The following is a 14,131-nucleotide window of genomic DNA, read 5'->3' as shown; positions in this document are numbered from 1 at the left end:
TTCTATTCTATTCTATTCTATTCTATTCTATTCTATTCTATCCACCCTTTTTTATTTCCTCATCTCCAAATCCTCCTTCCATCTTGTGCAGCTGCACCAGACAGTCCCAGTGTTATGTTATCATGGCAGCAGAGTGTTGGTTTATCTCTCATAAACCCTTTCAACTGATTGTTAGTTTTCCCTCTGAGCTGCTTTCTTTGAGGTCTGCTCTTGCCTTATCAAATAGTTAATTCCTACAGTGCTTTTTCCCTCAAAATGTCTTGAACTGCTTCAGAGGGTACTCTAGGGTGACAGAGGAGCCAGGTCTGCTTTTTGGAGGAGCTGGTGCCCAAAGGTGAGTGACAGCAGTACTGTGCAGTGTCCCAATACTCCCACATTTGCAGCTCTGTGGTGGCACATTGTTGGTCCCTGCAAGACAGGCACAGGGATGGTTAGGCACAAATCTCTCCCGAGCCTCTTGGGATCTACACTTGAACAAGGATCCTATCTATCTTCCTTCCATCCGTCTCCCATGCCAGGCCCTTCCGCCTTTGTTGATGTCCTGTCACATGCCTCACATGCCCAGAGAATCCATTTCTATGCAAATCTCTGGGCTTGCTGTTCTGATTTCTACCTTTACAGATGAAGGTTTTGCTGTAAATTTTTTGTGGGCACCAGGTCAGATGCATTCCTAACAGAAGGTGCCTGTTCCTGATCTGTCTTTAGGGCTCCTCTGTGCTCTGCCTATATTAGGTCTTTGCTGTTTCCAAATGTTACTGTGTTGGATCAGAGTGGAATCTGTCTAACCCTAGAATCCTGTCTCTCCCTGAGGCTTTGGAGTTGTAAGAAACCCTCAAATCAATATTTATAGGCCAGCAACTCCCATCCCCCCAGTTCTGCCCACAATAAGAACACATTCAGTGGCTCTGTCCTACTGCACTGCTATTTTTGGTCTGCAGTTTTCACTGGCTCTAGTTCAATTTTAAATTCTGATCCTTGGATACTACAGATGCAGTACTTCTCTTTGAAAAAATTTACTACTAATCTCTCTGGTGTCTGTGACAAAGGACAGTTTCTCAGCTTTGCCTCAAATGTTAAAATATTAATGAGGGAAGAGTTTAGTATCTGGCAACTGACGTCTGCTAGCACTGGAAATGGACTTAATGATCTCTGTGCCATTGCTACTGCAAAATGAATATCTTGCATGGGAGAGATTGGACAGACCTGGCGTCTTTAATAAAATATGGCCTCTATTTCTACAGATGTATTTAAAGTAATTTTAATCCTTTAATGTTTTATGAAATAGCAAAGCTATTTAGAAAGCTATTTAGAATGGTCTCTAAGCACTGCGGTAGGGTTTTTCTTGACCCAGCTCCCATTTGTAATGTGCTCACTCTTTATATCATGTTTATATATATACATATGTAATTTTTTTCTACCCAGATGACTTTTTGAAATGAATGGCCGTAAAAGGTGCATGGTTGATAGCACGACACACCAAGAGATTGGAAATGAGCTGCCTGTGGGAACCTTAAATCTCAACTTATGAGCTGAAACAAGCAGTCTGGTTTTCCTGTACTCTTGGCATCAGTGATCCCACTGAGCCCCATCTCTTCCAGGTGTCACCTTGTATCAGGACACAGCCACACTGGGCACAGACATCTTTGAAGAGAGACTGGCCACCACCAGACAGTGCTGGGTGACCACTCTGAGCTTAGTCAGTACCCAGAATTGTCCACAGGAGAGCCTAAGGCCTTGCATGAATATCTGTACTGGTTTCCCTGATTAGGGATGAAGACAAAGCTGCTGTTATTGAACATGCTGAACACTCCATCTATTTGTACCCAGTGCTCAAAAGGGGGAAGGCAAGGCAAGATAAACTCTAGGTTCCTTCTGGCATCTCCCTGCTGACCTTACAGTCAAGACATGCTTTTGGCAGCACTGGGCTTTCACTGATTCTGCTACAGTGTAATATGCCAATAAGGTGGGATCCTGCCCCTTGGGGAACACTAGTAACCTGTTCTTGAACAGAATATAAAGATTTCAGCCACTCACATAGAAAATTATGGCTCTGAAATGTCTCAACAAGCAAATATGGGTCTGGAGCAGAGAAGGTGCTGAGAGCAGGTGGCTGGTGAAAGCAACAGTGAAGCCTGCCTTGCCACAGGCATGATCAGCTCCAGATGAACCACCTCCTTATCCATAGATCTCCATCATCTTCAGGCTGTGGCAGGAGAGCAGAGAGAGTGCTGGTAAGAAGGATTCTTACCTAAGTTGACTGAGCTCACTGCAGGGAGATCATGGCTTTTTCATTCAAGGGTTTTCCTTGTCACAGCTGGGGTCTTGGTACAGTTTTCAACTGCAAAAGTGGAAAGTCCCATGCTTTCACTGGATGGGAATAGGATGGGAAGGCATTTCCCTAGCCTAGCGGGATTAAGGATAGGAGAGGTAAGAGTGAGGTCCTGACCCAGGAGATGGTTTGACCTCTCCCTTGAGGAGGCAAGGGCTGTGTTGTCCCCACAGTGCAGTGTCCTTCATGGACACATTGGGCTCAGCTCCATGGGCTGGCCTCAGTGACAAAACACTGACTGTGTAGTTCCACTGTGTATCACAAGGGGCTGCCTGTCCTCAGCCCTGAATTAAACCCTCCTCATCCCTCTGCCCACGCAATACTGGGCCAGGTGGACATCTGTGAATAACTGATCTTTTAGTTAATGAGTAATTCTTAAAAAAGCCCTATGGAAGCTCTGTGGTTTCAGCTGTATTCCCAGAATTCAAGCCTTTCTTCTTTGAAAAGAAATATAATGTGCCTGAAAACCTACGTGAAGGATGGGGAATCTCCCATTTCCCTGCAGCAGTTTGGGAATGTGGGAGATGAAGTTCAGTTCCCACAACTGCCTTGTTACAATTTCAGCTCTTTTCTTCCACAAAAGAACTCAAACAAACAGACCATTTATACACGTTCAGGCAAAGTCCATCCACTCAATCAGTGGCACCAGTTTCACTTAGTGCAAACTATTTACCTGGCCATTGAGACAAGGGCCAAAAGGAGGAGACTGGCCCTGTGGGTCTCATGTTTTGGACTGCCCTGGGAGGAGGTTACACAGCATGTGTTCTCCCTGGCACACAGGACACATGAGCTAGGGCTGCTCACATCCCTTGTGATCAGTCGCAACCCCCAAGGTGCTGGTAAACCAATTCTCTTGTTTCCCACACTCCTTTGAAGCTGGATTTGCATTTCACTTGCTTTTGTTACAGTGCCTAAAATGAGCTTTTTGTTTTTCTACAGGAAGGTGAATGGATCATTGCACAGCCATGCATTTTTGATGGATTGGCTGAGAAGAGCAAACTATAAACTCAGGCTTTGGTTGCCTCCAGCCAAGCACTTGGTTTTGAGTGCTGGGAGTTGGAGCTGTGCCTGCATATAGTTGTACGGGCACATGGAGCACTGGGTTTCAGTCCTAGAAAGAAGCGAGGTTCTTTCATGAATTGGACGTGAATTGGTCAAACCTTCAGTCTTTTTCCCCAAAAGAAGCATAGAATTACAGAATAGCTTGGGTTGGAAGGGAAAATCTCATTCCAAACCCTCTGTCATGTACCGTATCCCAGGTTGCTCCAAGCCCTATCTAACCTGGCCTTGGGACACTTTCAGGGATAGGGCAGTCACAGCCCCTCTGGACAACCTGTGTCAGGGCCTTACCACCCTCTCTCCACCTTCCCTCCAGGGAAGAACTTCTTCCTAATATACATTTAAATTTATCCTCTCTTAGTTTAAAACTGTTCCACTTTGCCCTATCACTAAAGCACAAGTAACATACGATCTGCAAACACAGATGACTTTTTAAAAAGAGCAGCTCCCACCAGTATCACCACTCTTGTTTTTATAGCTTGTTGCAACATCTTAGGATAAGTATATATATATATATTTATTTGCAGGTGAACTTATAGAGACCTGCTTTATGTAGGCACTGCCTCGGTCTTTCAGGCCAGTAGTGGCACAATCTGTGTGTTGCAAACACCACGGCAGTGGGTTAGCAGCTCTCCTCATAAAAAAAGCTCAAAGTCTTTCCCTGTTGTTATGTTTTTAATTTCCCCATTCAGAAGCTACTGAAACCAAAGGTGACCTGCATGGGGAAACTTTTAATTAAACTACTAATATAGAGTCGAGTCATTTCTGGTGGAGGTTTAAGTAGTCTGTGGGAAAAGCGATGAGTTGTGGGAGAAGACGTCAGCGTTTGTCTTCAGCCCTGGAATTTGTCCATTCATCAGTTGTTGCCTAGCAAGGCAGACACCCTGGTTCAGGAGCAGCACAGTGTCCAAGCTCAGGCCACTCGGTCCAAACCCACACACAAGGCATCAATGTGATAGATGGCAGAAATGGCGTTTATTGATGGAGAATTTGACACTTTATAACCTAGGTTCACAGTGTTACTCCCATCTGCTTTCATCACAGCTAGGTGCTATTGGCTAATTACAGGGGTCATTACCATACACTGTAGAGGAGGGGGGTGACTATCTTTCCGTTACATCCCGATATCTTCCAAGCCGCCGGGCCCTAGCTTCTACAATCAGTCATCCCAGGACTTGTAGGTGATCCAATTGCATACAAACAACATTGGCCATTTCTCACTAGAAATCAGTTGCAAAAAGTTCTTTAAAAGAACATTAATTAATCTTGTTTGTCCCCCCTCCAACCCTCCCTTTGCCATGGATTTTCATCACCCCTAGTGAGAATTTCAGGGGAAAATGTTTTGGAATGCCTATTTTCCAGGGGAGGCATTTTTTTTTTTTTTTCTGTTAGAAATTCAGTTCAGTCTTTTTAAAAATGAGTATCTAAAGTCAGGCTCCCAAACTCACAGCCTAATTTGCAAGTTGAACAAGAATATCAAAGGACCTCAGGAAGTCCAAATATCACCCAGTTCCTGATGTGCATTGCCATGAAATCTGGAGTTCCCTGTTTTTATTACTCCAGCTTAGCCTCGATAATGCAATAAACCATTGATAAATGGCTCCAGCCAGATTTCCTGAATTTTCTTTGTCACATTGAATCCACTGCAGAGACAGTATATCAGGTTACCACCTGGGTTTGGTGCTGTTTTACTTTATCTTCCTTATGCGGGTATAAATGGATCCATCAGCCCTAAGGAACCACAGGGTTTATTTGCAGGGAAATCTTTCACATACCTTCTCATCCCTGTGCAAATGACTGTGATGGGCTTTTTACTGGTGGCTTTTCCCCATTGCAGCTCTACTGACCTCAGAAAAAGTGTCTTCTAATTTACATTATGGACATCAGACCCAGCCTAAATTCACTGCCATTTTACGCCCCTATTCATCCGAGGAGACATGAATCCTCCTTGTACATGAGGACCTCAGGGAACCAGATTCTCCCAACATCAGGGGTTTGCATGTTCCTGGAGGTGCCGGCAAGGAGCACTTTCTGAGACTTCTGAATTCATATCTCTTTTATATTGGGCTACAATGGAAGCTTTCCTAACACTTTGTATGTGTCCTGGGGTGACTTTATGATACTGGTATCCCAAATCGCCTGGTTTATGTTATATATTAAGTTCTGCATGTTTAAGACTGGATCTGAGAGTGAAGGGGGTGAAGAAGAAGTGTGCAGTTTGTGTTGAAAGAAAACATCACTTCCCCGCATCCTGCTCCTGGACTGTGGTGTCTGCAGCACAGACAGACTGCAGGACAGAGCTTCTCTTTGGCTTTTAGTTAGTTTCAGCTAGCTGAGGCAGAGGAGTTCCCTGGACTTCTTTTCCCTTTTTTCTTGGATCTGTGCAAACCTGCTCTGGACTGAAAAACACCCAGACAAACCCTGGGAACTCACACCTGTGGCCCACCGGGGCCTGGGCCTTGGCACTATCCAGCACCAGAGGGACTGATAAGAACCTGAGCGGACTGAGGTACACCACATGAAAAGGACTTTTCTTCAGGGATTTGCCATCCCTTCGAACAGTGAGAGGTTTTACGTTGCAGTCCGCAACCTCGGGATCTCGTCCAGGGAAGCAGCAGGATTCTGAGGACCAGCATCAAACACCAACGAGACAGGCTCCTGGTTCATGAAACCATTTACTCAGCACGAGAACAAACTCAGGTTCAGAACAGAGAGCTCTGAACAGAGGCAGGGCAGGGGTTTTTGAGGGACAGAACCCCCGAGGGTCAACACCCTTGAGGGTGGAGTTCAGGGTCAGGGACCAGTAGAAGCACAGCAAGGGAGAACCCCCCAGGGACTCAAACCCAATCAGAACACCTGGGCCGTCCTTCACAAGGGGTTTGGGGTGGGACAATGTAACACTTTGCCGCCACTGAGGCTGCTGTCACAGTTTTATTGTTTAATATTATTCAATTTCTGTTAAATAAACAGTTTTTTCCACTTCTCTCCAAAGAAATCTTTTTTTCCTGAACCAGTTGCGGGGAGGGATTGTTTGTATTTTGCTTTCCTGCGGGAACCCCATTTAGAGGTTCTCTCCCAAATTTGCCCTAAACCAGGACAGTATGGAAGTAGGAGCCATCTTCATCCCAGCCCACTCTACAGTGGGGAAACAGGGAGTGGTCCCTGTCTGCCACACAGCACAAGAGTTTTCCAGCCAGGAGGCAGGACTCTTTATCTTTCTCCCATAGAAGCACCACCATAAAAAATTCTCACTCACAGAGGCATGGAAGAAATCAAATGTCATACACAGTTACTGTCTCCCTGTGCTCCTGGCCATGGGCCTTCATGTGGGGATGTGGTGTGTGAGACTGTGAGCACTGCAGAGGCACTTACCTGTTGCTGGGAGGTACTGAACTGTTATTTATCATTCTTTGTTCCTGTTCATATTAAAAAACCTCATAGCATTATTTTGTTAAATGAGTAGTTGCTGCTCCTCAAAGAGAATATTTAATTTTCTATAGCAAGTGTGTGCTTCTAACACACCCAGCCCATCTGGTCACACACTCACATGCTTAAACCCATTTTAACTCAGCTAAGAAACAACATCCTATTTCTTCTGCAGAAGGTACTGATACTCTCTGGCTTTAGATTGCAACTTATCTTTGCACAGTAAAGAGAAATTCAGCAACTATCAATCTTCTACTGGGATTTCTGAGCAGTCACAGGACACCTTGGCCTAATAGAAGGTCATCATGCTGAAAGACCACTTGATTAGGAAGGGACAAAAAATTCAACAGGATGAGAACTGGATCCAGAAGAGGAATCCAAAACTTTGGCAAGCTGAGACCTTCCTGGTATTTCAGAAATTCACAAAGCAGAAACAAAAGGCTGGATCTGCCACCAGGGCTGGCAGAGGGGGAGCAGAGGCAGCTTGTGACCTGCGGTACCTGCACATGAGATGAAGGGCTCTGCAAGCCCCTCTGCGACCTGGGCCAACTCACCTAAGGAGGATTAACAAAAGCAATGCCATGAACTCCGCTCTGCGTGGGAGGTCAGTCTTCAGTGATTATTTTGAACTCCCCTACAAACTTCTTCTTGCTTTACCTTGGTATATTGGGAAAAAGGTATTTATCTTCTGGCTCATTTGTAGCTGTAAATACTTTGGGACAGGGAGACTTTGTCTGCTACTGTGTCTGATCCATGCACATCAGATCTGGGCCACCATGAGGTCTGTAAGGACTGAACTAAATTACAGGGTGGCTAATTAATACTAAATGACTGCAATGGTTACAGTTCTGTGGTAGAAGCATAGGAGAATTAAATTTTAGACAGGTGGTTTGGGGATTCTGGTGAACACTGTGTGCTGGGAAGGATAAACTTTTCAAAACAAAGCTGAGTCATGGTCCAGAAGAAAGTAGGACAGATGCAGAGCTTGTTTAGTCCATGCAAAGATGCAAAGTCTTGCTAGTCCAAATCTTTGCAGGGGGAAGGGGCTACTCTTGCAGTAGTCATTCCATTCCCATCCTTAGGGAAATTTTTATGTGGAAATAGGAAAATACAATAGCTGAGGAGCAACAAAAAAAAAAAAAAGAGATGGTGGGGAAGTTGGATACAGCACAATTTTTTGGCAAGGAGAAGGAATGGATGCTGAAGCAAGCATGTGTCTTGCCAAGGAGGGGAGGTTTTCAAGAAGATGGCAAGGGCAATTGGATGAGTGACTGCTCCTTGAGGCATGAGGGAAGTTTTTAGAAATAGATCACTGTCCCCTGTTCCTGTACCCCAAAATGACACTTTGGTTCTTCTCTCAGGATCACTGATCGGTTTGCTGAGTGCGAAACTGCTCTGGCACTTATTCTGTAGGAACAATCTTACCTGCATCTCCACCCAAGAACTGTTGTTCTTTGCCATAACAACTTTTTATAATAGAAGTCCTTTAGTCCTAAGTTTAGTATTTTTAACTTTTTGTTTCATTGTTTCTCCATGGAAAAGGTGTGATGACCACATAGAGTGCATAAAGGTAATTTACATTTACGTCTTAGTGTTGATGATACATCTCATGTTTTGGTCTTACACAACTGATTTTGTTTTTACATCCAAATGTTCTGCCTCATTATGTGGAGTGCTGTGCCCAGTCCTGGGCTCCTCAACAGAAAACAAACTACTGAGGAGGCCACAAAGATGATCTAGAGCATCTGCGTATGAGGAAAGAATGTCAGAGCTGAGCCTCTTTAGTTTGTGAAAGACTGAGGGGGGAATCTCATTGATGCATATAAATATCTCCAAGGATGCCAAGAGGATGGTGCTAGACTCCTCTCAGTGGTGCCTAGTGACAGGACAAGGAGTAATAGGCATGAACCAAAACACATGAAATTCCACCTCAACATGAGTAAGAACTTCCCATGGAGGGTGGCCAGAGCACTGGAGCAGCTGCCCAGGGAGGGCGTGGAGTCTCCCTCTCTGGAGACAATCCAATCCCACCTGGATGTGTTCCTGCTTCACCTGCTCTGGGTGATCACTGCCTTGGCAGCGGGGCTTGGATCTGGTGATCTCCAGAGATCTCTTCCAACACAAACGATTCTGTGATTCTGTTATTTTAGGTCGTTTATTTTGTACTGGTAGAGAGGCGAACCTTTTCTTTCCACGCTGTTTTTATATATTAGCCTGGGGAATTTCAAACTTCGATATAAAAAACTTTCACTGGCTCAGAACACGGCCACCGCGGACAAGCCAGCAGCCCTGGCAGAGCTCCAGGCTGGAGTCAACACGAGCGCCCCTCCCGTCGGGACAACCCCGTGCCGGCCGCTCCGCCTCCGCGGTAGCGCCGACCCGGAAAGCGTTTGGAGGTCGCGCCGGGAAGATGGCGGCGCCCTGGCGATGAGAGGAGAGCGGCGCAGCAGCCGCGGCCATGAGCGCTGCCCGCCGCTGCTGCCCGTCGCGGGCGCTTGCAGGTACGGCGGAGCCGTAGGGAGAGAGGGCCGGTGTGCTGGCAGAGCCGGGGCGGCCCGGCTCTGTGGAGCTGTCCCCGGAACCTGCACGGCCGTGCGTGTGCGGGGCGTCCCCCTGTGCCACACTGCGAGGTGTGTCCTCCACACGTGTTTGACTTTGCTGTTGTCCTATGGCAGCTGCTTCCTCTCAGTGCTGCTTTGGCAAGATAATCTTGTCGATAGTATATATAGTAGTGAGATAATACTACATTCTGCCATACTCCATCACCAAGGCTGCCTGAGCTCAAGCAGCGTTTGGACAACGCTTTCAAGGTTAGGGTGGTATTGTTGGGATGTCCTGTGAAGGGCCAGGAATTTAATTGGATGATCTCTGCGGGTCTTCTCCAGCTCAAGATATTCTGTGAAAACGCGTCTTTCTAGAGCTCAGGAATTTGGAAGAAACACCCAAAATTATTGAGACAGTTTTGGGCCCCTCGGGATAAGAAAGAAAAGGAGGGGTTGGAATGTGTACAGGGAAAGGAACGGAGCTGGGGAAGAGTCTGGAGCACCAGAAGCAGCTGAGGGAGCTGGAGGGCCTCACCCTGAAGAAAAGGAGGCTCAGAGGAACTTCCCATTCTCCACAATTCCCTTACAGGAGGGTGCAGCCAGGTGGGGGTCAGGCTCTGCTCCCAGGGACCAAGGTTCAGGATAAGAGGAAGTGGCCACAAGATGTGCCACGGGAGGTTTATATTGGATGTAAGGCAAAATTTCTTCACTGAAGAGGTGGTCAGGCGCTGTCACAAGCTGCCCAGGGCAGTGATAGAGTCACCATCCATGTAAGGGTTTAAAAAACAGTTGGATATAGTACTTAGGGACATGGTTCAGTGGTAGAGCTAGCAGTGCTTGGTTAATATTCAGAATTGATCTTAAAGGTATTTTCCATCTTTAATGATTTCATGATTCTACACTGTCAGGTCTCTCACCTGGCGCAGCAGACATTTTCCCTCACCTGACCCTGATTCCCATTTGTTGGGATCTGTTGTTGGGAGCTGTGTCACAGCTGACAACAGGCACTGTAGTCTTAAGTAGGAGTGAACTCGGTGGCAGAGAAGAAACTGGAATCTATTGCTATATTTTTTTCTTGTTTTCCTTTATAAACAGGATTCTTTGTTTGGCGTCTGAGGAACACTGGCATACCGCAGATACCGTGCCGGTTTGTGCACCTTCACCATGTGGCCAATGACAGGTTGATTACCTTTCAGTACTTTAACTTTCTGAAACGAATGGTAAGTCAAGGAGTGAATTTATCCCATGTTTCTTGTTCATCCCATATGATGAGTCAAAATGGAGGTTATAAAGGAGTTGATAAAAGTAATGCTTTTCTTATCAGCGAATCTCAGGTAAATCTAAGCATCTCCTTTTCTTACTAAATTAGAGTTAAAGCACTTGGTATCATAAAATGTCTGAGGCTGGAGGAAGCTTTCTCCAGTGCCTTGTGCTGCAAAGTCTCCTTTGCTTGACAGGAGGCTTCTGTGCCCTTGAAATAGGCCACTCATCTCTTGTTGAGAGACATGACATAAAATTATTTTTAAGTCATTATTTATAAAAATGCTAATAAAGTCACAACTTGGCTAGCAGTTGTACAAGTGGTAGATGGAACTCACTTGTGAAGGTGGCGTATTCTGAGTTAATCAGTTTGAGTCAGAATTCCTCAGCTCATTAAGTTAATGGGTTACATTTACAGTGTGCTGTTAGTTTTAGGTATTAAAAGAACTGTTATTATCATTCAAACCCTTGAAATTGCATCTTCTTCTTTGACCAGTTATATCATATGTAAATGGATAGTAGTATTTTTTTTAATTGTTCTGCTGATTTGAAATGTATTCACATTGCTTTTTCAGAATTGCAGACCACCTTTCCTCATTGTAATTATTACTGTGTACTTGAAATCAGGATTGGTTGAAAGTTATGTCTTTCTGTGCTTCTGGTGCTTGAAATATATAGAATATTTCAGGGAAGGATATATGAGGAAGACTCTAAATACTCTTTTTCTTATTCTGTGTTTATTATGTGAGATCTAGAAGAGAGCAAACAACTCTCCTAATTTGTTGTTCAATATATGTTCCTTTCAAATTTTTTGTCTAATTTGAAAAAAAAAGTTTGGCATAAAAAATAATAGACTAATGTGGGAGATGATTTTATATCATAGGTGATAGATTGTATTTTTTGGCAAATTTTTAATTTTTTTGTTTCTTAAATACGCATAAGTTTAGTACTTATATTTGGAAACTGAAGTTGTATGGGCATTTGTATATTCCTCTGTTTAAAGGTGATTTTTATTTGATCAAAGGTAGGACTCCATGATCTTGGAGGCCGTTCCAACCTTTATTATTCTGTGTAATTGATTAGTTGTAAGTCAAGTTGTATTACCTGGTGGTTTTGAATATGACCAGAGTTTGTTGTTGTAGCTATGGGGGAGGAAGTAAACTTATTCAAATGCAATTCTCCAAGCTTATGTAAACATTGTTGATTCAGCTGTGAATTGTAAAGCTGATTTTGTCATATCTAAGCCAACTTCAGAAACCTTTCTGTGTGTGAAATAAGTGTCTGAAATTTAAACTCAGGTGTGTCATGGAAGTAATTCTCCTAACAAGAATAAAATAGCAATAATATTGTTGGTGTTAATGAAGTGAAATGGACAGAAATATATTTATCTATTGGTTTTAACATTTCTCATTATATTTAGTATGTAACACAGTGCAACAAAGACCTCAGCCAGCGAGCCAAACCCAAGTCCGATTCAATTGTGTCGCCTTTTCATGAGCTTCAGCAACTGGATCAGGAAAAAAAGGTTGTGCACAAAATAAGCCCAGTTTCACCTGTTCATCAGTCATGGTCTGAGACATCAAGCAGAAATGAGTTGAGAGAAGTGAAATCAGCTGCAGAAACTGAAGACTCAGTCATACCAGTGGGAGGTGAATCCAAAGAAGACAGACGATGGAAAGAAATGAAGCTACGGTTGGATGATTTGCCAGGAATTTTGGCACGCTTGTCCAAAATCAAGCTTACAGGTATTACTGGTAATTTTTTCTCATTTCTCTGCATTCTGCTTGATAGCAGAATTCTTTGGGATCTTACTGGTATGGTTTAGGTTTGCATGTGATGATTCCTACTTTACTGATGCTAAATTGGATAAATTTCATCAAGTATGTGCTAGGAAAATTGTTTATAGCACTTTTTAATAGTTTTCCCATTAAATTTTTCAAAAACAATGAGAGGAGCTTGTATCCTGCTGTCAGCTAGTTTCTGGGAAATAAATGTTAGTAGACAGACTACAGTGAAACTGGGCAAGGAAGTGAATTTACGAATAATATGTTCAATATTTGAAGTTGTCTTGCTTAAGTTTACCAGTGTTCTGTCTTAAATGCCTTTCAATGTAGTACTGCTGGTTGTGAATTTAGCAACAAGTCCCAACATAAGATAATCCAAATTATTTCCTGTATTAGAAAAGAAAATGTTTGAGTCTGACCAATTAAATTTTACAAAAGAAGATCTGATTTTCTTTTCAGTCAATGATAGTGTCTCTTCAGCCCAGCAATTTGTTAAGCAACTGCCTTGCAGCCTTAACTATATTTTGTCTTGTTCCATTAGTAATACTTAACAACTATAAATTACTCCTTCGCCTATAGGAACAGCTATTAATTACCCCTTTGCCAATAGGTAGTGCTATGTATACTTTTATTTCTGAGGAAGCTCTAATGATTTGGCCAAAGCCTTACATCTTGCCTATGATACTAAGTCCAAGAACAGAAATATAATTTCCTAAGTCCTTGCCTGGGTGCTCTCCAGTGGGTCAAGTTGACTCCTGATAACAAGACTGTTCTTTGCCATAAAAATTTGTTACAATGAATTTCCTGAAAGCAGTTTACTTTTAAAAACTTTTTTTGTCTTGCAGTATATAAGTTTTCATAATTTGTGTTTCTGTGGAAAAATCTTGCTTTATGTGTAGAGTGTATAATGGTAATTTACATTTTCATCTCAGTGTTGATGATACATCTTTGTGTTTCGGATTTGGCACAATTGATATTGTTTGCACATCCAAATATTCTTCCTCATTATTTTTAGAAAGCCTGAGGGCATTTACTTTGTTCCGGTAAAGAGTTTGATGAGATGGAAATATGTGTTTTGATATTATACTATGTCACTAATATATTAGACTTGGAAATTTCCAACTCAGGTTATATAAGGCTCTCATACCACATTCAGCAATTATCACGATTATTTGCAGCAACTTTGTGGTACATACAGCCTCAATTATTACCTCATCTTTCTTTCTGCATTATACAGGTTTTGCCTTTTTCTCCCCCATGCTGTTCAGTTTTAGTAATGCTTTGCTTCTGTTGGGCTCACCATGGGTGACTTGAAAGTGCTGTGTTAACAATTAGCTCTTTTGGCATATTTTCATAGAGGTGATTTTATTGAAGTGTCTGTTACGTGAAATTGAATGCTGTGCTAGCTGTTGAAGTAGAACTAAATTTAAAAAATTCACTAGATCCAGAAATGAAAACTTACAATGCTATGATTAAGGGATCAGAGAGAGAGAAAATTGGCTATTGTTGAAAACACTTGAAATATCTTTTTTATGTATGCTGATGGGTAAGCTCAGTGCTCGTATCATATCTCAGTGCTACTGGTGCTCCTCAAAATGGGCGTTTCAACAACCTCAGCAAGATGTGAGACTGTCATTTGCAAGATGAACTGTTTCATGTGGTACTTTTTTATGTGGCCTCAGAGTTGCTGCAAAACTCTTCAACAGTTCCTGGAAACCTCTTTTAACTAG

At 43.2% G+C, this 14,131-nt stretch overlaps 1 protein-coding gene across 2 annotated transcripts in view; it reads left to right on the top strand.

Moving 5' to 3' along the window:
* Nucleotides 1–9,200: 9,200 nt before the first annotated feature.
* The window catches only part of LOC107212440 (protoheme IX farnesyltransferase, mitochondrial), a 107,168-nt gene continuing 102,237 nt past the window's right edge, over nt 9,201–14,131 (top strand). For both annotated transcript variants that reach the window (XM_015645685.3, XM_015645686.2), the window contains exons 1-3: nt 9,201–9,315; nt 10,453–10,577; nt 12,038–12,362. In XM_015645685.3, coding sequence (XP_015501171.1) covers nt 9,273–9,315; nt 10,453–10,577; nt 12,038–12,362 — 493 coding nt within the window. In that variant the 5' untranslated portion in view covers nt 9,201–9,272. The remainder of the gene's footprint in view (nt 9,316–10,452; nt 10,578–12,037; nt 12,363–14,131) is intronic.

Source organism: Parus major, chromosome 18 (assembly GCF_001522545.3).
Source record: "Parus major isolate Abel chromosome 18, Parus_major1.1, whole genome shotgun sequence".
Classification (NCBI taxonomy): Eukaryota; Metazoa; Chordata; class Aves; order Passeriformes; family Paridae; genus Parus; species Parus major.
This window is presented reverse-complemented; position numbering and strand designations above follow the sequence as displayed.